The sequence below is a fragment of the Suricata suricatta genome, chromosome 3 (genome assembly GCF_006229205.1).
Source record: "Suricata suricatta isolate VVHF042 chromosome 3, meerkat_22Aug2017_6uvM2_HiC, whole genome shotgun sequence".
NCBI classification, from domain to species: domain Eukaryota; kingdom Metazoa; phylum Chordata; class Mammalia; order Carnivora; family Herpestidae; genus Suricata; species Suricata suricatta.
Window position 1 is genome coordinate 168,657,196 of NC_043702.1, and position 25,860 is coordinate 168,683,055.

The following is a 25,860-nucleotide window of genomic DNA, read 5'->3' on the forward strand; positions in this document are numbered from 1 at the left end:
CAACAATATTTTGAATAAGACAGGGAATTGAAGGTCAAAGGGAAATAATCTGCTATCTTGTCTGTCTTGTCCCTCCCACAATGGCCTCTTTCGTCACCCCCAATAACGTGCTGCAAGCAATGCGCATGTCAGCCCCAGGCCATGAAAGCATGGGAAATGTCTCAATTTCCATGGGAACCCTTGGGTATGGAGTAGCCAGTGCTTGGGAAAAACAATATTTTTTTAATGTTTATTTATTTTTGAGAGACAGAGAGAGGGACAGAACACGAGCCGGGGAGGGGCAGAGAGAGAGAGGGAGACAGAATCCGAAGCAGGCTCCAGGCTCTGAGCTGTCAGCACAGAGCCCGATGCGGGGCTCAAACTCACGAACCATGAGATCATGACCTGAGCTGAAGCTGGACACTTCATCGACTGAGGCACCCAGGCGCCCCTCTTCTGTTTTTAAAAAGCACAAGGGAGGCGATATTACAGTGGGGCTCTGAGCCACACCAGGCAGCAGCAGGCGTCTCCGGATGGCCTTTCTGCGTCACGTCATAGGCATGCCTCCAGCAATGTCCTTTTACTGCACCTTCAGCATTAGCTGCACGATTCCAAGGTGGAGGCCTTCTGAAAGGGGCTTATCTTGCATGTCAATCAAACAGATCCTTGTTGGACATATTCTATTCTGTTCCATTCCATTCCATGCCATTAATCCATTCAATAAAAATTTAGGAACATGTGCAAGATGCTGTGAGATTGTAGGGCAAATAGAATTAAGCAGCATATGACTAGGTAACACTTATTGAATATTTACTACTTTCCAAGTGCTATTTTAAACATTTTAATGCATTAATTTATTTAGATTCATATCATAGATATGAGATAGAAACTGTATTATCACCATTTTACATAGAAAAACAGAGGCTCAGAAATTAAGCAACTTGCCCAAAGTCACCCAGGGGTAAGTAAGAGTTGCAGCATGAACCCAAGTAGTGGGCTCATGGTCTTAGGGCTTAAAGCAACTTTAAAGTACTTAGTTAATTTCAAGAGGCTCTGGGAGACCAAGGACTAAGATTCAGTACTTACCTCAAGAAACCGACTATTTCGCTGGAAGTATATACCCATGGGGCTGAGATGTACACTCGCGAGGGACTAGAGTAATTGAGTGGAAATGTGCTGTCCACAGCTTTGCGGAAAACAACGTGTTCTATCCCTCATTCTGTATTTCTTCGAGATCTTGGGATAAGATTTTGTGAGATCTTACAAAAACCTTTTAATTTCTATAAACCTCAGTGTTTCGTTTTGATTTTTAATTAAGGGGAGGGTGGGATGCCTGGGGGGCTCAGTCAGTTAAGCATCCAGCTCCCGATTTCAGCTCAGGTCATGATCTCATGGTTCATGAAGTTGAGTTCACATCGAACTCTGCACTGACAGCTCAGAGCCTGCTTGGGATTCTCTCTCTCTCTCTCTCTCTCTCTCTCTCTCTCTCTCTGCCCCTCCCCCTCTTAAAATAAGTAAAACAAAACAGACAAAATAAGTAAGGGGAGGGCAAATTAAAAGCCCTCTAAGGTCCCTTAAATATGCCTCTATTTTGTGACTAAAACCGAGAAGACAGAAAACATCCAGGCTGGAATAGTTGCCCACTTTTCAGGAAAGGAGTGAGGCTTGGTTGGGTCCTCAAGTGTGAGAATGGCTTTAAATTGCTGTGTAGACAGCAGGAGAGCAAGACTGTGTGTTTAGGAGATCATGGAGAGACCAGCAGGAAGAAAACAGACATTTCCTTCACTGGCCGAGGAGTTTTAGTAAATCATCATCATCATCGCCATCCTCACTATGTAGAGAGTGCATGGTAAATATGCCAGGGCATTAATACAAGTGTTCCATATGGAGTAACTCATTTTATTACCATAAAAGCCTTATGATCTCCATTTTACAGATGAGAAAACTGAGGAGAAGTAGGGTTTAAAAACTTGCCAAAAGTCACACATTGGATACATCTGGATGGTTTGGCCCCAACATCCATGCCCCTAACCACCACACTACTCCACCTCTTGCCTTTTAGCTTTGGTATTAATTTGATTTCATGGATAAGAGCTCAATGCTTTGCTTTGCTTTGCAAACTCTTACAGTTACATAACCTGAGACGGGCCTTTAGCACAGTTGGGAGGCAGACATTTTCTTTGCCAAGAGCAGGGAAGAAATTTAACACAATTCAATGTGTTATTTGTCATTGTAATAATGGAACTGAGATCTGGAAAGCGTCTTCTGAGATCATCCAGACAGATCCAGGTGGTGAAACATGACTTAAGTTACCCAAAACAGCTGCTTGCTTGTCTTTTCTGGATGATTTTTCTTTTTCGGCAGTGGAAACTTCGCCACATATAGTTCACTATCGCCATGGTTTACTCATCAGATGGTTACTGAGCTCTCCTGAACATTTACTGTGCTAATTTAAGCAGTCTTGTGTTTGTGTGGGGGATGCTTTTTCACACTTTCAGGTGACTGGCTTTGAACAATTTTAAAATGGATACGTCATTATTTATATTTCTTGTTTGAGGCTTCATAATGCTTTGAAGCCACTCCCGGGCCCCTTGCTTGTGTCTGGATACCATTTTGGATAAAGCTAGGAGCTCTGGTGCGAAGGGTCAAGTCTCACTGACACCTTGTATCTTCGCCCCTCTGTGGTCCTACCACCCCCTGGGGCCCTGCAAAGGCGCGTGGTGGACAAGGGTGGTGGTTTGAGGAGTTGGAGAACACGGGACTATAGTCGTCTGACCGTGTTTCAGGAGCGCCCTCTTGTCTCTCTGCTTTTTGGTCTCTTCCTTTACCATTCATTAAAAGCAAGTCTCTTCTATGGGAATAAACTACCCTGTTTCCCCAGCGAGTTCAGGATCTGGGGAAACAAAGGCCAGAAATGGAGTACTACCTTCAATTAACACCTGCTTTTGACCCTTACTTCACAGCTTGGTCAGAGGAAAGTAAGCACAAGTGCCTGGTTACCTTAGGCATTGCCTTAGACCTATGATTCAGGGAATCCAGATTCTTTTTTATTTATTTATTTTTTTTTTTTGGAGAGACAGAGAGAGACAGTGCAAGCAGGGGAGGGGCAGAGAGAGAGAGGGAGACATAGGATCCGAAGCAGGCTCCAGGCTCTGAGCTGGCTGTCAGCACAGAGCCTGATGCAGAGCTCAAACCCATGAACCGTGAGATCATGACCTGAGCCGAAGCTGGACGCTTAACCAACTGAGCCACCCAGGTGCCCCAGCTTGATGTGGGGCTCAAACTCATGAACTGTGAGAGCGTGACCTGAGCTGAAGTCAGACGCTTAATCCACTGAGCCATTCAGGCGCCCCTGGGGGATCCAGATTCTTAAAAGTAAGAGGAAAAACTCTACAGAGAGGAAAACACGAATTAGCACCTTGGTAAATTAATATTTTGTGTAAATCACTGTTATTATCTTTAAGAGTTGCTACAGATCACTTGCTTTCTGCCTGTGGTCTGTGGGGAGGAGTGGCCTCTTGACCGGGGGAAGGCTGACACCCAGATCGTGTGATGACAAGGAAAGTCCAGTGACCTCTCGTGGTCTCCCACACTCGTATGTATCTGGGATCCGGGGAGACAGAGTGTTTCTCTCCCAGGTCACTGAGGAAGAGAATGCATCATCCAACAGGGCTGGGCTCTATCAGCCTGCCCACACCCAGTGTGCTTTTGACCAGTAGGGAGCAAACAAGGATGCCACTAAGGTAGACCTTTCCACACCACCTATAGATGAGTTGGCCCCCCCTTCTGCTTTTGGTCACTGCAAAGACCCTCCTGTCTTTCCCAGAGTACGGCCACCAGAAATTGCTCCTGACTTTTCCTAATTCTCTGTTTGGTATCTTTGTTATCTTGCCAAGAAACTCATGTTGAAGGTACCATCAACCAAGAAGAGGCAGAGCTAAAATAAAACAAAAGCATTTATTTGGGGTCTGAGAATTGCAACTCAGAAAATACAGATCCGGGTTGCAACTCAAATTCTGTCATTTCTTCCTTCCCCCTTCCCCCCCACCCGCCTGCCAGGGATCAAAAGTCAGGGGATTTTAAAGACAAAAAGGAAGGGAATGCTTGTATATGTTGTTTAGGAAGTATTTTGTTTGGTGTTGGTGGCAGGAAACAAATCTTGGCCGAGTATAATTGGTTGTAAGGCAATCACTGAGCAAAATCTCTTACTCCAGCAAGTAGCAGGAGTAAGATTTCATTCTGTGAGAATGTGCATAAGGCCCAGTTCTCTAATGGCGTCCATTGCTCTATTTTAAAATTCCTGGACATAGGTAAGTCCTTTTCATTTCACCTTTCTCAGCATGCAGTTCATTCATCCAACCAAGAGAAAATGAGCTTCATGTGATCAAACACTAATATCCCCAAAGTTATTATAAGATATTCCCAAGCAAGAAACTGCTACAAACTGTAATACTAGGTGGTAAAAGATGAAGTTTCCTAAGTAGAGAAATGAAGACCATGGTGATGATGGTGATGATGATGGTTATGATAGTTACAGGAGGATGGGAGGGACATAGTCCTGGTCTCACAGAGTCAAAGAATGAATCTCATGGACAACAGAGAGTGAGCCAAGGGATAGAGTTTATTGAGCAAAAGTACAAGTGAGAGGGATCCCGACTGGGTTGCCTCCAAGTGAGAGGGATCCCGACTGGGTTGCCTCCAAAGATTTCTGTCTTTGACTTTTTATTGGGACCTTATCCGAAAGTTTGTGAGACTCCACTCATGACACTTAGCCCAGGCAGGTCTGGAATGTGTTTATCCTTTTTCCCCCCAAACCTCTGCCAGAAGCTATAGCCTCTTACTTGCAGCTGCAGCCTGCCTCTCCAGGGGTCCCTTATCTCTCCCTGCCTAACGTTAACCCTTTCCCTACTCAGGATGGTGGTGGTGATGGTGATTAGGATGGTGGTGGTGGTGGTGGTGATGGTGGTGGTGGTAGTGATGGTGGTGGTCATAAGAGTGGGGGTGATGATAGTGATGATGACGGTGATAGTGGTGATGATGATGATGATGATGAAGATGGTAGTGATGGTGATGATGGTGATGGTGATGATGATGATTATGATGGTGGTGGTGATGGTGGTGATAGTGGTGGTGGTGATGGTGATGGTGGTGGTGATGATAGTGATTACGATGGTGATAGTGGTGATGATGATAATGATGATAAAAATGGTAGTGATGGTGGTGGTGATGATACTGGTAGTGGTGATGGTAAAGGTGGTAGTGATGAAAGTGATTATGATGGTGATAGTGGTGATGGTGATGATGATGATGAAGATGGTAGGGATGGTGATGGTGGTGATGGTGGGGTGGTGGTGACGGTAGTTGTGGTGATCATGATGACGACAACCACCACCACCACTATATATTGCATTGCATTTATGTCCCAGGCACTATGCTGACCTTTATGTACGTTACCTCATGCTCTCCCCATGGACATTTTTTTTTTATAGACAGCACTACTGTTATCCTTTTTTAACAGAGGATGGAACCAAGGCCAAGAGATGTTATATAACTTGTATAAGGTCACACAGATAGAAAGTGGCTGTTGAAAACTAGTCTCAATTGATTTATTCATATCCAACTATCAGGTTCTTTCTGGTAGATAAAAACAACTATTAATGGTTAGTCATGGGTGATGGCTACTTTTTCTCCATGACTTTGCTACCTGCTAATGAAAACAAGACCAGCACCCACAGAGTAAAACCCAAATGGGCCATACTTATTATGTAAATAAATATTAACACACTGGCACATTATAACTTGTTCTCTAATCTCAGTAAAGGCCTCATTCTTTGTGCTCTGACACAACTCGTAGGAAAGGTTTAGTCAGATGATGTTCTGAGGCAGGATGTCGGACAGCCTCGTAGGGGACATCAGTCAACAGGGAATCTCTGAATCAAGGCTGGAAGGCAGGACTATGTTGGGGATCAAGCCACAGGTGTCGTCTCTGAGGGTGAAGGGAAATGGGTGCAGGTCTCCACAATAAGTCACATCCAAATGACTTGACCACTATTACTGTGTCCGAACACAGCCCATTATCTAGTGAACAAACCTACGCGTAAAAACTCATTTCTAACATATTCTGCTCATGGGCAAAGCATCTGACATTGACCCCAATAAGGACAGTTGAGACACTTCACAACTTGACAGTGGTCACCTCCAGAGCACGGTCTTTCTAAGAACCTTGCTGACCACCAGTGTAAGGAGAATTCCTAATTAGGGCGTAGAGCTGAGGCTGAAGCCCACATACACGATGTCGCACTACAGCAATGACAACCCGCTGGTGTTTTTTATTTCATCGTTTTGACTCCTCATTTTGTGTTTGTCTTGTTCAACTAAAATACAGACTCCATGAGAGGACCTTGTCTTTTTGTTTCACTGGGGATTTCAAAACCTGTAATAGTCTATGGCATAGACAAGCATTTAATGATTTGTTGAATAAATAAGTGAGCAAAAGGAGAACTCCACTGAGGCCTGTCTTTTCTATCTCAACTATAATCCTATGAAATAAAGTCCGCTGATTTGAATAAGCACCCTGACAACTTTCTAGCCTTTACTATCTGTCACCCGTGAGGAACCTGGAAGTCACAAGTTAATCTGGGGTAGCTGAGGTAGGGGCCTGAATATAAGCAATGTGTGGTCTGTCATTCATATCGGAGTAGGTTAATTCAGGAAGACGGTAGACTCCGGATGGATACATTCTCTCTCTCCCATAATGACCCTGTACCGCTGTCTCCCTCCACTTGAGCGTTGATCTTGATTTTAAGAGGCCGTGTTCCTTGCATCCTGGGGAGTTGAGAATCTTAGTTCCTGAACTGACCTGATTTTCCACTGGTATTTCTTTATATTCCGCTAAGGGTTTTCAAGGTCCCTTCCTAACCCCTACCTCTCCTGAGCCATCGATGAGTAACAAATTCCGTTCATCTCAAGCTTTAAAAGAGCCGCCGACCAGGCTTTCCCAGGCTTCCACCCAGTGAGGCCTTCCCATCGGGTCCTGCTGGTGACCGCACACCCTCGGGGCTCTGGGGGCTCCGCCAGCCTGTGCTCGGGTTCCGTCGGTGTGACTCCCAGCTTGACCACAGGACCTTTGAGGAGCCCGTTGCTTCCTCTGCACCTTCGATGAGCCGACTCCGCGGGTGCAGGATTCTCAGGCTGTGGAGACCTGCTGCAAACAAGTGCTTTAGAAACGGTTGTTTATCTTTTCTGGGCATTTATGACACTTTTAGGAGCCAAGAAAAGGCATGTCCTTTTTACTTCTGTGCTAACAAGCCCTGTGGTGTATCTTCAGAAAGCAGCAGCCTGGAGCACTGCCTTCTGATCATCCCATCATCTGGAGGGCTGCTTTCTAGAGGATTCTCCGCCGATGCGCACACTTTCCCACGGCCAGCAGGGGGCACCCGCGACACAGATTTAAACGGAATTGATTTCAAACTGGACTGTCCTTGATAGGGGACGTTTGGGGACACCTCTTTTGGAAGTGTAAAATCCCTGTTCTGTACTTCCCAAATGCCCTCCATCTTGTCTTTCCTCTTGACTGTCCCCAACATAAGTCTGGGGTCTAGAATGAAACCTGTGGTTACTAACAAGTCTTCCAACCACCTGACGGTGGTGTGTGCCTCGGGGCGACTTCTGTTTTTGAGGCCTGCTAAATGACAGTCTCACAATAGATCCTAATCAGAGTGTTAATTGTTGTGACTGCCTTCCCGGCCTCTTCTCTTCAGTCTGTCCTATCTGGCTTCAGGTCAGTTTGAACCTTACGTGCCTTTCATCCTCTTTAATGGAGAGAAATTGAATTTGGTTCCTTTAGAGGCCTTGTAGTCATTCAGTGGCTTTTTGTCTCTCCCAACTAACCAAATTAAAAAACAGCCTAGTCTTGGGGTCCCTGGGGTGGCTTAGTCGGTTAAGCAGCCACCTCTAGATTTTGGCTCAGGCCATGATCTCCTGGTTTTGTGGGTTTGAGGCCCCAGTCAGGCTCTGTGTGCTGACCACCCGGAGTCTGCCCAGGATTCACCCCCTCTCTCTGCCCCACCCCTGCTCTCAGTCTCTTTGCCTCTCTCAAAATAAAAAAATAAACAAACTTAAAAAAAAATTCTAGTTTCAGTGACATATTCTATACTGCACCCTGGTATTTCACTCACCCGCCCCAAAATGCAGTTTTACTGTAAGTGAGCAATTCAATTCATTAATTCATTTACTGATTCATCAATTTACATAGATCTTTTCTGAGCACCCTTTTTTAAAATTTTTATTTACTTTTGAGAGAGAAAGAGAGACAGAGAGAAATCAAGAGAGAGAGAGAGAGAGAGAGCTTATGCTCACATACAAGTCAGAGGGCAGAGAGAGAGGGAGACACAGAATCTGAAGCTCTGAGCCGTCAGCACAGAGTTCAACAGGAGGCTTGAAGCCAGGAACCTCGAGACCATGACCTGAGCCGGAAGTCAGGCACTTAACTGACTGAGCCACCCAGGCACCCCTATAATTGTATTTTTAATCCAGCTTTATTTATGTTTTGATTGATTGCTTCTACTGTCTTTTGTGCACCGTAAGGTAATATCCCTGACTCAATTCACGCGTAAGAAGACAGAAGGATTGAGGTGGCCCAGGGCCTCTTGAAACTTGAGTTCGTGGCCAGTATACCCACAGAAGGTGCGGATTTAAAACCACAAGCCCTACAATTATCCCAACCCCTTTTCAGTTTGAAATCACTATTGTGAGTCATCTACAGAAAGAATTATCTCCCTCTGAGCCCTTAATTAAAATCTCAGCCAGGCATTTCCAATTGATTTTATTTCAAAACAAGGTTTTCTTTGTAAAACAAAAGACAACCCAGAAGGGGATGAGATGGGAGGAGATAAAAACCGTCTTCGTGTTGTGTTCACCAGCATTAATGTCACGTAGCCAGGGTGTCAAACAGAGCAGAGACCAAGATGAAACCATAAATGAGTTAGGAAGTCTTCTTCTCTGGATGGAGTTATTTTTGACATTAAGTTAATGTCAGGTATATTCAAGTTGATTTTTAAGGGGGGGGGAACAAAATGAGCTTTTGTGTTGTGTCATTTTCCACTTGGTTTATTTTGATCACATATGTGTGTAGCTATGGTAGGGAGAGAAAGGCAAGGAGGAATGTTTCCCTTTGTTCCAGGAACTCCCAGGGGAGCAAAACAAATGTAGTAACAATGTTTATCCTTCCAAAAAGCATAAAAGGTTTCTAGCAGTTTCAACTGCATCCAAGGATTCAAGTAGTTCCAACGCCAGTATCTCTAACGGCTCCCTCCTGTAAACTTTTAGTTTTATAAGAGATGCAGTCATATTACTCATTCTCCGTATTCCTGCAAACTCCTCATTAAACCAAATGGACTTCCTGACTCAAGTACTCTCTTTAACGACTGACATTTGAACACACATTCAACTAAGAGTTGAGGCTATCGGAAGAAGTATTTCCCAAAGCCCAGCATTTCCTTTCTCCTTTACATCCCCAGGGCAAATATGAGGAAAAGAGCAATCTGACTTTCTGGCATGTTTGTCAACTCTGAGGAAATGGAATAGAATTTTCTATAGAGAGTGTTATAAATGGCCATTGATTTCTAGAGCATACTATGAAAAACTCATTTAAGCAGTGATGCAGATGAAATTGTACTAGAGTTCTGATTGATTCTGGTTGTTTTAATTTATTTTTTTAATTAAAAAATTTTTTTTACATTTATTTAGTTTTGAGAGACAGCGTGTGAGTGGGGGAGGGGAATAGAGCAAAGGAGACAGAGAATGCAAAGCAGGCTCCTGGCTCCCAGCTGTCAGCACAGAGCCCAAGGCGGGGCTTGAACCCACAAAACTGCAAGACCATGACCTGAGCCGAAGTTGGACACTCAACTGACTGAGCCACGCAGGCGCCTCTGATTGATTCTGGTTTTAAAAGGCTTTTGTGGGAGGTGTTAAAATTTTAACCACCTTTTGAAAAACCACATGTTTGTGGGAAATTACATCCTGAAAGAGTTAACAAAAGAAAAATTCAAACCAGATTGAGTTTGTAGGATGGGAAGCCACTGTTTACACAGACACGGTCTTCGGTCTTCGAAGGCCCTTTTCAATCCTATCACTTCTTTTTTGTTTTCCTACCAAAACTGGGGTAGGCTGAGTGCTGCACGGAGGCTCCTGGGTCATTCCCTCTTCATCCGGAAGGAGAGGCAGAGTGAGCCAGCTTCTAACCCGGCTTTCTGCCACCCCTCCTCACACCCCACCCTCCTGCAGTGCAGAACCACTTCTGCCTCCCTCCAGAGGACAGGCACACTCCCCTCTTGTTGCTAGGAAGGGCCCATCTTTTCCTGCTGCTCCCACTTTGCCTCCTCCCAGAAGCCCCCCCTGACTTGCCCTTGTGGGCCAGAGATCTACTGCTCTCTGGATCCTCTGCTTGAAAAGCTGCTTGTGATCGAATACAAGTTTGAAGCGTCAATGGGCTGTAAGTGCCTTGGAGGCAAGGACCAAATTCTGTGCGTATTTGTATGTTGACCACGTGCTGCTGACACTCAACACGATCAAGGAGGAAATGATTGGGTGCCGGGGTGGCTCAGTCAGTTGAATGTCTGACTCTTGACTTCACCTCAGGTCATGATCTCGCAGTTCATGTGTTCCAGTCCCGTGTCAGGTTCTGTGCTGGCAGCTCGGAGCCTGGAGCCTGCTTCAGATTCTCTGTCTTCCTCTCACTCTTCCCTTTGCCCACTCATACTGTCTTTCTCCCTCTCCCTCTCTCTTTCTCTCAAAAATAAAGAAACATTAAAAAAATTTTAAAGGAGGAAATTAATAACGAATAAACGAATTTTAACAAAACTCCACTCCTTATACTTTACCCCTTTGTGTCCAACCTGCTTGTTCACCAGCAATTATATACAAGTGTCTCTCTACCTTTTACAAAAAGCAATGGCCCAAATGGAGCAAAGGACATAGGGAGAAATAAGAACCAGAAATTGAAAGGAAAAAAAAAAACTTACAGAGCCTACCAAACAAAAAACGAAGCATATGAGACACGTTTGATAGATCGTCCTTATCTAAATGTTGGTGGGTGAACTACTGAGTCAAGGTTGAGACTGAAAACAGTTGCTTCATACACTGCTTCCCTGAAGGGTGGGGAGTAAGGGTCATATTTGGCCAGAAAGAGAATGTATCATGGGTGAAGTTCTACAAGAACTGGGTGGGATACCTGACCGCAAAAAATGGACCTGGTGTTTCTGGCTGTCCTGTTGAGCCCTAACCAGCAGAGGGTAGCCACAAATATTGCTTGCATCCCTCTTTCCCTGCCTTCGTAATGTTGTCTTTCTATTCCGGGTAAATATTAAATTGGTGATTCTTGTCTCCTGAGCTAGAAAATGGCAGGTGGTGGATGTAGTAATTCTTAGTAACTGGTGGGAATCTTTTTGGATGTTTTAATTTGGTACTTGAAGCTAGGGAACATGGGTTGAGCTTAGTTGGAAAAATGATTATGCAGTTAGAACTAACTTTGAAGAAGCAGTATTATATGCCAAACGCTGTGTGAAGTGATTCACATGCATTAACATATTTAATCATCACGAAAAAGAGGATGTACTATTTTATCAGTCCCATTTTCTGGGCAAAAAATCTGAAACATTGGTTAATTTAAGCAACTTGCAGAGCTTGGAATCAAAATGACACTTATTCTCATGGTTTATGTAAGCTCCGCCCGTGGAACTTTCCAGTTTCAACCAGAGTGCTGTGTTCTGGTGTTGGGCTGTGGGATCTGAGCCAGAATCAGCCAGAGAGAGGGTCCTAGGGAAAGAATGGAAGTGGAAAGAAATGAAAAGGAAAAGACATTGTAGAAGTGACTAAATCTAAATCATAGTTTCAAAATTGTATTTGTGATACTAAAGGAAACTATGATATAATTCAATATTTATAGTTTTTTGATAAGGTACACAGTAGATTTTTTAACTTTTGCTCTCTAATATCCATGATTGTTAATTTCACACATTTTCTTTTCAAAAATTTTTGTTTATTTATTTTGAGAGAGGGAGGAAGTGCGCATCTCAGCATGAGCAGCAGAGAGGGAAAGATAGAGTCCCAAGCAAACTTGCATCGTCAGCACAGAGCCAGATGTGGGGCTCAAACGCATGACCCTCAAGATCACGACCTGACTGGAAATCGAGAGTCCATCACTTAACCAACTGAGCCAACCAGGCGCCCTTCACGCATTTTCTTTACTTACGTTGTCTCATCACTATCTCCATGTGAATGGATGAGGAAAGTTTATTTGGAGCAGGAAAACCCTATCTGGCCACAAAATTAATCCCATCATAGCTCTTGAAGACTTCGCTTAGGATCCCTATTGATGGGGAGAGAAATGTTAGCAGATTTGCCAGGAACAAAGTCAAGATCTCTTCAATTCACTCTGGGGAAAGTTTTTGAGTGTTGACTGGGTGGCCGTGCATTAAGCTCCCGCAGGGTGACAGGTATTCAAGATTCAGCGCTTACCTTCACCTTCCAGTGCAGAAAACAAGACATGTGAATCAATAACCAGAATGCAATGTGATCAATCCTATCTTAAGAGCATGTGCAAAGCACCAAGACAGCAGTGAAAGAATAGTTTTTTGGGCCTATCAGTATACAACAGCTTGCCTTATGGATTAATGCTTATGATTTGCTGGTGCTGTTGGAGTTCACACTTAACGTGAAATAATGGATAACTCAGAAGGTTAGTTTTGAAATTAGACATGAAAACAGTTGTGTCCTATGGTCATGAAATACCCCAAATTTTAATTGCATCTACTCACTAAAATGTTGAGGATAGAAAGCAACAGGATAATGCTGCTAAAGTTGACCCACTGGCAGTTAATACTCATCTCCTGAAGGCTTACTGCATGTAAGATGCTCTACTAGCCATTATGGAACAATGGGCAAGTGTCTGGGGAGAAAAAAAAAACCCAAATCCACTAAATAAAAGGACGCTTTGTAGAGAATACATATTCAGGCAGAATCATTTAATCATAGAGCTGGAGACAGCTGAAGAAAACATCTAGGTTAGCTTTGTCATTTTACAGATGAGGGAACTGAGACCTGGTGATAAAAAAATGATTATTTTTCTAATTTTCTACATTTAGTTAATGATAGATCTGGGACCAGGGCCCTCGGAGGACAAATAGGCAATGCAGTGAGTAGCTCACTTATAAACTCTGGAGTCAGACATGTGGACTCAGTCCTATCTCCACCACAGACTGGCTGGGTTATTGTAAGCAAGTTTTTAATCACTCTGACTTTCAGTGTCTTCATCTGTAAAACAGGAATAATATTATAGTATCTGTCTTAAATAAAATGAAAGAATACATGTAAACCAGTAAGTAAGAATAAAATGAGAAGGTGCCTGGGTGGCTCAGTTGGTTGAGCGTCCAACTGTTGATTTGAACTCGGGTCATGATTTCACTATCAGTTGGAGGCCCACATCACATTCGGCACGGGGCATGGAGCTGCTTGAGATTCTCTCTTTCCCTCTTCCTCTGCCCCTCCCCTTCTTGAGCTCTCTCTCTCTCCATCTCTCTCTCTCTCTCACACACACACACACAAATTAGATTATGCATATTAACCAGGAATATAATAAGAGCTTGATAAATATTAATTATTAGTGCTCATGCATCTCTACTTCTGCATCAGGGTTCTTTCTGACACAACAGTACAATGGGGTTTTGTTCATTTTTGTTTCTCTGACACAGAAAGAAATCTATGTGTCAGATCGATGTGCTCATACGGTGTCTCCATTCTCCCTTACATCTTTCCTTTCAGGGCCAAGGAGATCAAGATCAAGTTGGGAATTCTCCTCCAGAAGCCAGACTCGGCGGTTGACCTTGTCATTCCATACAATGAGAAGCCGGAGAAGCCAGCCAAGACCCAGAAGTGAGTCATGAACATGGATCTCACTGCTTTTCTTTCAGAGGATGGCTATTTCTCAAGTGTGTGGCACCAACCCTCCCCTGTAGAGCGCCCCACCTTCGATTACTCACTGAAGGTCGTAAGATCCCTCAGAGAAGAGTTGGTCTGTAAATAAGCATATTTTTACTTTTCTATGTCTGGAGCATAATATTGGGTACTGACAGATGACTTAGAAAATAAAGATAAGGACTTGCCGGGGACCTTGTGGGAGGGACAGACAATACCTTATAATACGGCACCAGCCTCCTCATCTGTTAATTACCACACAGAAGTATGACAGGGAAAAAAAATACCTATTCACTTGCTGCCTGGTGCTCTGGTGAACCATTCTGATCCAATTCCTATGATCTCAGGGTGAGCTCACCTGCTGCCAAGCCAGCCAAGGCTGCTTCCTCGGCAAGAAGATACAAATGGAAACTTTTCCCTCAGGAAGATGCTAAGACCAAGACATACCATTTAAGCCAAATAGCTTCTTCTCCAAAATATTTTTCCCTCAGGGCCCAACAGAGGAACCGAGGACAGTTCCTTGACAGAGGAAGGAACACTCGACCAGCCAACTCTATTTAATGTACATTAAGCATTTTTAACCCCAATCCATAAATTACTATTCTTTCTTTCTTTCTTTATTTATTTATTTTTGAGAGATGGAGAGAGACAGTACGAGCAGGGGGGGATCAGAGAGAGAGGGAGACACAGAATCGGAAGCAGGCTCCAGGCTCTGAGCTGTCAGCACAGAGCCTGACGCGGGGCTCAAACCCATGAACCGTGAGATCATGACCTGAGCTGAAGCCAGACGCTCAACCGACTGAGCCACCCAGGCACCCCCATAAGTTACTATTCTTGACTGGACTTTTCTCTCCTTCCCCCTCCCCCACCTCCCCACTCCCATCAATTCAGGCATGGAGAGAAACTAGAATCCTAAAGATTCAAGCTGTGGTGGCACAGTCCAAATGACCATGGGAGGAATGCTCCTCACAGCACATACTGTTTACATCTCCATCCACACCCTCAAACATTTTCATGGGCATGAAAATCAAGCTGGGCAACTGGGTAGAAGAAAAACCAATGTAGTCGAGTTCTTCACTCTGCTATCTAAAAGCTTTGAGGAGATCGCAGAAGTGTGGTAGAAACACAAGAAGCCCTTTAGTCCTGAACTTATTTTAAAACATAACATACATATAAATTGGCCAGTCATTTCTGTCCAAATGACCCTCAATTTAATATAGTTGTGTGGGCTGGGAGAGGAAAAGATGGGTTATTCCTTTTAAATCTTTTTCCATCAACCTAAGTGGATATTTCCATTCTTCTCTTATTACTTCAAAGTGATTCCATACCGGAAGTGAGGCATAATTGAGTTTTCTGCATTTAGAAAGGGGAAGCTAATTCAGTGTGGAGTGGCAGACACCAGGCACTGGTGGGGAATGAGAAACATATTTCATAGCAGCAACAGATCAAAAAAAAAATCTATTTTGAAGTAAACATTTTGGTGGTTATGGATCTGTAGGAATTCACTTTCGAAAATAAATACAGTGCTACATTTCCTGCTTTGATTCTCCGTTTTAATTGTCCACACAGACATTCGAGCTATTTGGCCTAACAGGGATTCACAGAGAAGCCATTTGGGAAGAAAATCTGGGGTTGATATTTATTGGAGATTTTCTTCTCTTGTCTTCTGTCACCATTCTTCTTCCACAAGTTTAAATTGTTAAGGGGGGAAAAATGTCCTTCATATCCCTAGGGACTCTTGTGTGTCTCTATTGCATTTTTCAGGGTGACCACTACAAGGCTTTCCCACCCTTTGTCAAACCCCTAAACCCCCTCACCTCCTCATGTTTGGCCAATTTCCTTGCCTTTTAACTATCAAGAATAGACTGTGTTCTACATGAGCTCAACTGATCTCCCTTCTCCTCATTTAAAACTTCTCTGTCTTTTTTGTACCCATGTTCCTTTCTCAGTGAAGAAAATAAACTTTCACCAGACTGAAGGTATTTTTAACCCCCTCATCTTTTAAAAAAAGCATTCCCTTTTTTAAAAATCACTTCTATATTTTCAATGTTTTCCTTTTCTTTAAAAAAATTTTTAACGTTTATTCATTTTTGAGAAACAGAGACAGAGCACGGGGGGGGGAGGGGGGGAGGCAGGAGAGGAAGACACAGAATCCAAAGCAGGCTCCAGGCTCTGAGCTGTCAGCACAGAGCCCGATTCAGGGCTCAGACTCATAAACTGTGAAATCATGACCTTGAGCCGAAGTCAGACGCTTAAGCAACTGAAACACCCAGGTGCCCCACAGTGTTTTTATGTTTCTCATTAAAAAAACAGAAATTGAAAAAAATTGAAATGGAAAAAAAAAATAGAAAAGAGTTGCCCACATCTCTACCGCCCATAGTTGGCGTCTGTTACCATTTTCGCGTTCTTCATTGCTCTTTTCCTTTTGGGCTCGTGTTTCACTCTGAAAAAACTCAGCCCCCCTCCTCCCACTCCTATCTCTTTCTCTTGCTTTCCTGGGGTAATTCTAGAAACAGAAAGTGTCAATCATGAAGAGACTGTAAAACAACTGAAGCATTTATTTGGGGTCATAGGGTGGCAATCTAGGAGACACGGAGCCTACCAAATGTGCTCCCGATTTGCAGGGTGAAGTACAGACTTAATGAAGTAAAAAACCACAACGTTACATAACTTGTTTTGAAAGAATTGTGACTCGTGTGGCACAGCTACTAATACACGACTGGCTGTTTGGCTAACAGCTGTTTCTGACCTCTCTTTGGGTCCAAAGTAGAAGGATGTGTCCCAGAAGGTGGTCCAGGAGCTCTGACCAAAGCCACACGTTTATGATGTTAGGAGATGTGTCTGCTTCCTCAACATCTTCTTGACTCCATTTTGAGTCACTCTTCGAAATGCTTACTTGGATTTGAATCTTCTTTCGCAAAAGCCGCTGTTTCCAGGATCTTCTCTTCACTCTTGCTTTCAGGTTTAAACCTTACTGCCCACAGGAACCCTTTCTAAGGCCTCGCCTTTGACTTGTCACCAGGGTTTGACTCTGCTCCACAGTTTTCTCTCTCTCTAAGGACTCCCGCTTTTGCTCACCATGTCCATATGCGAGCATTTCCCAAGGCTGTGCTGTAGGTCCTCATGGTGAATAATAAATAAATTAGTACAACACATAAAGTTAGTCTGCAGTAACCGTTAGCGTGGCTTTCCACATAATCAACTGTGACATGTTCAGGAGCTGATACAGATATCCTTTTTTCTTAGCTTAAATCCAAGTTAGTTAACATCTAGTGGGATAATGATTTCAGAAATAGAATTTAGTGGATCATCACGTACACACAACACCCAATGCTCATCCCAAGTACCCTCCTTAATGTCCACCTGCCATTTAGCTCTCCCCTCACCCAACACCCCTCCAGCGACCCTCAGTGTGTCCTCTGTACTTAAGAGTCTCTTATGGTTTGCCTCCCTCTCTGTTTTTATCTTACTTTTCCTTCCCTTCCTTCATGTGATACAAATATTTTATAGTATTTTTTATATCCTAGATGTTCCATTTCTCCCGATACTGCTAATTTTTTTTTCAAAAAAATTTTTTAATGTTTTTTATTTATTTTTGAAAGATGGAGAGAGGCAGCTCGAGCAAGGGAGGGTCAGAGAGAGATTGGGAGATACAGAATCTGAAGCAGGCTCCAGGCTCTGAGCTGTCAGCACAGAGCCCGATGCGGGGCTCGAACCCATGAACTGTGAGATCATGACCTGAGCTGAAGCCGGACGCTTAACCGACTGAGCCACCCAGGCACCCCATGCTGCTAATTTTAGACTACACTTGGTTGTTGTTGTTTTACCACTTTATAACTCTAGAATGACCTCCACACAGAGGCAGGATCTAGCTGTGAACAGTTACAAAGCGTTTCCATTCTCAGATTCTGCGCTGGTAAGCAGCTGTGTGAGCTTCACTGCCAGGATTATGGCTGTATGTCCAATGTTTGGCCCAAAGCTAGACAACAAAAAGTGGCAGGTGTTTTTATCTGCACCCCTATAGTTGGCTCCCAGGTCACTGTTGGCCACGGGGTAAGGGCTCAACAAATGTCTGCAAATGGACTGGAGCAGAGGTCATGAGCACATTGCCCTGTGGAGAGGGAAGGGAGAGCAGAGCTAGCACATCAGGGCCAATAAATAAGTAGGATTTCATTTCCCTTGTCAAGAAGAAGAGCATCAGAGAATATTACCAGAAGTGTAACAATGCATGCCTGGGACCATGTGAAGAACAAACAAGGAAGGGAACCCAATGGTGTTTAGAGAGGTTAACACACTTTCCCATGGTGACAGCTAGGACGTGTCAGAGTTGCCAACAGTTGTAGCAATGGTTCAGGGGACTAGTGTTTTTGAAATCGAAGTTTTGTGTTATTTACGGCTTTCGTCAACCAGACTAACTATGGGCACACTGAATCATCGTTAACGTTTGCATTCATTTGATGCACACTTATTACAGGGTAGATTAATGGTGTAGGGGCTGCACCATTGGACAGGGGGACTGGGAAATGTTCTCCATGACTGACAAACTCTACATTTTGGCAGTGACTGCACTGCTGTCCTACTGTAAGCAACTCAACAAGTAAACGGGTAGGAGGACAGTAAAGAGAAACAACACTTCCGGTCGAGATGGTCACTTCCTGGACCAGGCGGCATTTACACTGGGCATTAGAAAATGCATGGCTAATCATCTCTAGAAATGTTTGTTTTCCCTTTCACGTGAACTGGCTTCCCCCCCTTCCCCCACACCCGCACTCAGAGACGCCACGCCTACTCTCTGTGGTCAGCTGTGACCTTGCACACCAGGGCACTTATTGGCCATTTAGATCTGCATCTATCTTGTTTCCAAAGAAGTCAGACTTAATGAGGGCTGGAAAATTCTGAGAATCAGGACAGGATGAACCTCTCTTGCCTCCTAAGCTGGTAATCGGAACACTGGGCTTTATGCTGCAAGGCATGTGTCCTGCTCAACTGTGTCCTTGAATCAATTTGGGTTAATTTAACCCCCAGGCGGACTCTGCACATGTCCTTTTCAGGAATTTAATCTTGGCTGTGATGTACTGCTGCTATTGATCATTAGTCTCGTTCGAACAAGACCATTTGGGACAAATTGGATCTGGGAGCCTGCTTAAGTCAGGTGCACCTGCTTATGTCATTTCTTCTTCCTGTGTTCCTCTCTACTAACCAGAGGAAAAGGGGGAAGAGGAAGGTGATTTCCTTTTATGAGAATATTCATGAAAGGAGAAAGCGGTTCACCGAGTAAACCAGGCCTTCCCCTTGCTCTGTTTCTTTTGTCCAATTATTTAATGTCCTGCTGTTTCTGTCAACAATAAGTCGAGACTTGATAGGGGTCTATTATTTGCAGAACATTGGACCCACTGTAGTGAAATTAAGATGTGGAGAGATTTATGGTAAAAATATAGATATGAAATAACATATACATAGAAAAAGCTCTCAGCATGGGGTAATAAAGGAGAGTCAAAAGGAGTTATGACCTCTAGAAAGCAGGTCATTTTCTGGTTAGAAACAAAATGAGCCAGGGGTGCCTGGGTGGCTCAGTCAGTTGTGTCTGACTTCAGCTCAGGTCATGATCTCATGGTTTGTGGGTTCAAGCCCTGTATCAGGCTCTATGCTGACAACTCAGGGCCTGGAACCTGCTTTAGATTATGTGTCTCCCTCTCTCTCTACTCCACCCCAGCTTGTGCTCTGTCTCTCAGAAATAAACATTAAAAGTTTAAAAAAAAGAAACAAAATGAGGCAGAAAAATATAGGAACATATTCACAATCCCTTTTTGATGTCATTTCTCTTTCCTGGGCTCCTTTATGCTAACCAGAAGAAAATGGGGCCACAGGGAGGAAAGACTGTTCAGATCTTAAAAATAAATTTCCAAGGGATTAGTGTGGAGTTCTTGATCTATGATACCTGTGTTCTTAGATAGGAAAAAGGAGACCACCTATGATCATTTCAGCAGGTGTGTTCTTCTTATTTTTGGCCTCTTTAATCTTCAAATAGTAAAAACACGAAACTTTATAGGAAATCAAATAATTAAGACCCCAAATCTGCCCATATTCCATGATGAAAAATAAAGACGTGAAGGAGGGGCACCTGGGTGGCTCAGTGGGGTAAGTGTCTAACTCTCAGTTTCAGCTTAGGTGGTAGTCTTGCAGTTTGGGAGTTCGAGCCCCACATTGGGCTCTGTGCGCACAGTGCAGAGCCTGCTTGGGATTCTCTCCCTCTCCCTCTCTCTCTGAACTTTACCCACCTGTTCTGTCTCTCTCAAAATGAATTAAAAAAATATTTTAAGTGAAGGAAATACTCACAGCACTTGAGCCAAAACATCTACTGTCATATTGGACTCCTGACTCGGATAAAGTGAATCTATAGCAAAGCCCGGGCAGCAAAAGGCAAAGTGGAATTTGCATTGTCTTATCAAGCTCAGCTGCTAATCTTCATACTTGAAACCCCAAGATAATATTTTTTAAAAAGGGGCAGGAACAGTCTTCGGCTGTCTGAACAGTAGATAAAAATAGTGAAGAGCTCAGAAAGTTCCAATTTAGGAAAAATACCTTCACTGGCCTTGCTATTCTAACAAATTCCATGCTCTCTCTTTTGAGTTGACAAGGCAGGACTCACATCATTATGCGGGAGCTGGCGCAGGTGGGGTCCAGGAGAGCACCGTCAGCCATTTTCCCCAGACAATACCAGCCTGACTAACACAGTCCTGTGGGGAGAAGGGAATTAGTGGTTATAATGAAATAGCCGCAGGGTTTCCGCATATGTAAACATTAAAATAAAAACAGCCTAAGGGGAAATTATATGTTGCCTCTTCCCTTCTCCTTCTGAGTCAGCATCTAGAGCATTTATGTACAACATTCTTATTCACAACATATACCACTTTTCTTCTCAGAAGGAGAACATCTATTAAAAATTGTTATCCTGTCCTAACAGGGCAGGAAAAAAAATGCATCCAGATTTTTAGAAATGAAGACTTACTCTGATCACATCTCCAATGTGAGGCAGCGTTACACCTTCCCTCTTCCAGCCTTGATGATGGCAACAGGATGTGGAATCAAATGCCCTTTGCTGATTAGATTGGGTGGTTAAAGTGGAGCATCAGGGAGGCAGAGAGCATGAGTTCAATCCCTATAAAGGGTCCACTGCATTTCATTCTGTTGCATTTGGGGAAAAAAGGCCACAGTTGGAGGTACTATCATAGGATATACAAGAATATCAAGACATAGCTTTATGTTGAATGGACTTTACTTCTAAAAGGAGACGGACCTAAACACATTGTTCAAAAAGAGATGAACATACATGATATAGATGTAGGACAGCAAACACAGACCACTCAATCCAGTTGTTAGAAATAATTCACGCTCTCTTGTCCTGAGGATGGGTGATTGGTTGTAGCTTTTCTAAGAAAAGCAGTTTTAAGGCATGGTCAATGGATGCGGTTAGTGCCCTTCCCATGACACTCATTTCTTTTTGTCTAAATTCTTGATGTAGACCCCCACTGGATGAGGCTCTGCAGTGGCGTGATTCCCTGGACAAGATCCTGCAGAACAACTGTAAGTTGGAATTGTCTTTTATAAAAGGTCAGGGGAGGGAATGAAAGTAAAAATTGCCTTTGTGTTGCCAGTGTCCTTCTCCAAGTTTGACACTTCTTCAAATTTTCTTTTTCTATTTTATTTATTTATTTATTTATTTATTTATTTATTTTTAAGAGAGAGAGAGAGAGAGAGAGAGAGCAAGACACAGAATCCCAATCAGGCTTCATCCGAGCTGTTAGCACAAGGCCTGATGCAGGGCTCATACCCACGAACCATGGTATCATGACCTGACCAAAGTCAGATGCTTAACCAACTGACCCAGGTGCCCTCTTCCATTTTTCCATGTGGACTCAGCAAAGGGAGGATGCCCAGGGAATGTGGCTATGCAGCTCGCAAGAAGAGGAAGGTCTACTGCCCTGTAAGAGAACGTGAAAATAAAGATCCCGAGGACTCATGGTCACGGATTGTTTTCCCATCTATCCTGCTTATCTGTATGAGCCAGAGCAAGTGACTTGACCTGTGTGTTTCTCAATATTTTCATCAGTAAAAGAGAGATTCTGCCTTTTTCAGCTGAGCCTCATAACGGCTTGATAAAGACTGGATATAGCAGTGTGAAGAACAGTGGATTAGGGACCACAGATTGGGTAGTAGGTCCTAGTCCAAGATGCTCTTAACTGCTTTTGGGGCCTGCCATGGGTTGTTATCTCCCCCAGCCTTGGTTTCCTTTTCTGAGCTTGCCTCTTATATCTTCATTCAAGACATGACAGAGGTCCCAGTGAGAACCCCTTTCCATGCTAATACCAATACACTTGAGCGCTGCTTGCCTCTCCCCTAATCCAAATTCTTTCTGATTCCCAAGGCCTATGGTATCAAGTTTAAGATTCTCCATGATAACAATATGGTTGCTGTGCAGTCAAACTGAAGTCTTCTTTCCTCCGTGTGGGAATTCTACATGTAATCCATGTGGCCGAAATACTTTGTATTCTTATCTCTATCTGTTGAAACTCTTCTCCTATGAAAGCAATCTGAATACTAAATGCCTACTCTTCCTTGGCCATCCAGAATGATTTATCCTCCCTCTGAGCCCCCAGAGCACCTGTCTGCACATCTGTTCTGCTGCTTGATACTGGCTACCAGGCACTTTTTCACAGCTGTCTCCCTCCTATGATAGATTATGAACTCAGTGACACCTAGGACTTAGCCTTTTGATCCAAATAATTTCCCAATAAGAAGTACACAACATGGAGAGAATCAATATTTGTGGGATAGTTCATTTTAAGGATATGATTCAATTTAAGGGATCCAACATGTATTTCTCCATCTTTGCCCCAAGAATGGTATATGAAACTGTTAGATGCTTTGCAAAAATAAAAATTTTTTAAATGGTTCTCAGGGAAGTATCATTATTAAGAGGCAAAGCACAGATAACAAAGAACATATGTTAAATTGTATGTGATAAATTTTTTTATGGGGCACCTGAGTGGCTCAGTCAGTGAAGCGTCTGACTCTTGATTTTGGCTCAGGTCATGATCTCACGGTTCATGGATTCGAGCCCTGCTTTGGGCTCTGCAATGACAGTGGGGATCTGCTTGGGATTCTCTCTCTCCTTTCTCTGCTCCTTCCCTACTCACACAGGCACTCTCCCTCTCTCAAAATAAAGAAATAAACTTTAAAAAAATGTCTTGTTTTGGATAGGGTAAGCTTCTACTTACCTAATAGAGAATCATTATCTTATATTTGGAGGAAGGCCACCCACACCTTGACTTTGTAACTTTCTTCATCTTATCCACTTTGATTCTCTTTGTTTCTGGTGCTAAACAGAATACTGTGCCCTGACGCATACAAAGTGTTCAGTAAATGTGTGTTGAGTTAATGGGTGAATGAATTAGTTCATTTTGCTTCTTGGATCCAGAAATTCCATGAGGTTGATTAAGAGACAAATATTTATGTTCATCAATTGACTTATTTGTTGTCTTCCACAATGGTTCTGGGGCCAACTGCAACCTGACAGATGATCTATTGCTACATTATGAATGCTAAGTACCCTGGGTACAGGTATTTATTGCTACTGTCAAGAAACCTGAGAATTAGCAGACCTATTTTCATGTTTGCAAAACCATTAAAGAGAAGGATATAAATTTGTGTGCCTACATCCAATCCTTTTCAGTCCTACTAATCCGTAGGGGCACATGTTCATATATTTCAGGATTTTAGGGACAGGGAGATGTTGGTATAAGAAAGAGAGAGATAGAAGTTAAACCAGAGGCAATTAGTGGTAACACCTTAGCATTTGTTGAGGGTCTGAAGGCTTTCAGTGTGCAAAGAGACGATCACCATGGTATGAGCTTGAGGCCTGAGACTCTCACAATGCTATCTGCTACTTCTCAGTGGGGAGAATATACACTCCCATCAGTGTGTTTGTGTAAATATGTACATGTAATATTCACATTTTATTTAATTATATATATTTCAAACTTACATATCCTTATAGATGTGTTATACAGTGTGTGTCTGTGTATACATGAGTGTGTACGTATAATCTTAAGTTCTAAGTAATTATCCTCCTGAGTAATTAACATTTTTCTTTAAATGTGTTTTTGTCACTTCCAATTTTTTTTAATTTGAGGAAAAGACAGAGAGCAGGGGAAGGGGCAGAGGGAGAGGGAAAGAGCAGGGGAGGGAGGCAGAGAAAGAGGGAGACAGCAGGGGTCGGGGGGCAGAGGGAGAAAAAGAAAGAATCTCGAGCAGCCTCCATGCTTAGTGCAGAGCCCATCTCAGGGCTCAGTCCCACAACCCTGAGGTCATGATTGGGAGCCGGAACCAAGAGTCAGACACTCAACCAACTAAGCCACCCAGGCACCCCAGTAATTAACATTTTTAAGACTTGGGAAGTTAATTTATCCTAGTGATAAATGGAAAAGCATTTGATAACCACTCAGGTCAAAATTCTTCCTTTGAAAGAGTATTTCTCTATATTCAAATTAGGTCAAGTGAGAAAGAGAGGTTCTGGTATGAATATAGAGATCTCGCAGAAAGAGTGGAGAGCCATGCGTGGGGAGGGGAGGGGCATTAGTAAATGAGACCACCTGTCTTTGAAAGTTTATTCCTCTGCTCTTACTCTCTGTGTGTCTCTCTTCCTCTTTATTTTTCCATTTCCCCTCTCCCCCTGCTCCCCTCTCTGAGTCCCCTTCTTGCTCTGTGAGTCTCTCTTGCCATGCTGTCTCTGCTTTCTGCTTCTAGCTCTCTCCTATGCCCTAGAGAAGGACTCATGGAACACCAGGCACCATCAACCTGAAGAAACATTTGACCTATTCTCCCGAACACCAGCTACTGTGTCTCATGAATAACTTGAAGCCAAACTTTAGCAACTCAGCTCTCATGAAATGACTGTATCTGCTGAAACTCATGGTCTGTAATCAGAAATGCCTAACATTAGCTGTGAATGAGGCAAAATAGGTAACCCAGAAAGAGACATTTGAGAAATCTCTGCATTTGAAACTCCACAATCTGCTTGCATGTTTGATTGGATAAACTAAACCATTGAACCTCAAGGAGTGGGGTTTTTGTTGACTTACGAAGAACACTTGGCATTCTGTTCCGCTAATGCAGGGTATGGACTCACCATTGATATAGTTCCTGAGTATTCCTTAAATCCATATTTTTCTTGAGTGGGAATGAAATCAATTGGTACCTAACCTCTTAAAGATAAGACAATTAAAGTGCTATTCAATCTTTTCCAGCTAATAAGAATTCTCTTGCTTTTCCTCATTTAAGAAATCATTTTTAGTCCTCCAGTGTATTTGACTCTGTTTGGACAGTACGTCAGTTTCTTAAATGTTTACTGTTCAGTTCTGTAGGTGACAACATCTGTATTCATTTGTCCATGGGACAAATAATGAGTGTGCTGCTCATTAAACACAAACACAGACTGCACATGGAAATTTAAATAAGACAGAGACATTAGGGGCGCCTGGGTGGCTCAGTTACTTAAGTGTTTGATACTTGGTTTCGGCTCAGGTCATGATCTCACAATTGATGCGTTCAAGCCCTGCATAGGGCTCTATGCTGACAGTGCAAAGCCTGCTTGGGATTCACTCTCTCTACCCTCTCTCTCTGCCCCTCCTCACCCCTCTCAAAATAAGTAAACTTAAAGTAAAAAAAATTTTAAAAGACAGTGTCATTAAATCCCTCCACGTGACTCTCTTTAAGACCCAAGGAAGGGGGTGACTGGGTGTCTCAGTCAGTTAAGCATTCTACTTTGGCTCAGGTCATGATCTCACAGTTCATGAGTTTGAACCCCAAGTAAGGCTCTGTGCTGACAGCTCAGAGCCTGGAGCCTGCTTC

At 43.3% G+C, this 25,860-nt stretch overlaps 1 protein-coding gene across 2 annotated transcripts in view; it reads left to right on the top strand.

Moving 5' to 3' along the window:
* RGS5 (regulator of G protein signaling 5) overlaps window positions 1-25,860 on the top strand; it is a 51,650-nt gene that overhangs the window by 13,150 nt on the left and 12,640 nt on the right. Inside the window, exons 2-3 of one of the 2 annotated variants that reach the window (XM_029935698.1) lie at window positions 13,798-13,908; window positions 21,473-21,534. In XM_029935698.1, the coding sequence (XP_029791558.1) occupies window positions 13,798-13,908; window positions 21,473-21,534 (173 nt within the window). Of the gene's footprint in view, window positions 1-13,750; window positions 13,909-21,472; window positions 21,535-25,860 lie in introns of those variants that run through there. The other variant, XM_029935697.1, reaches the window with a different exon arrangement.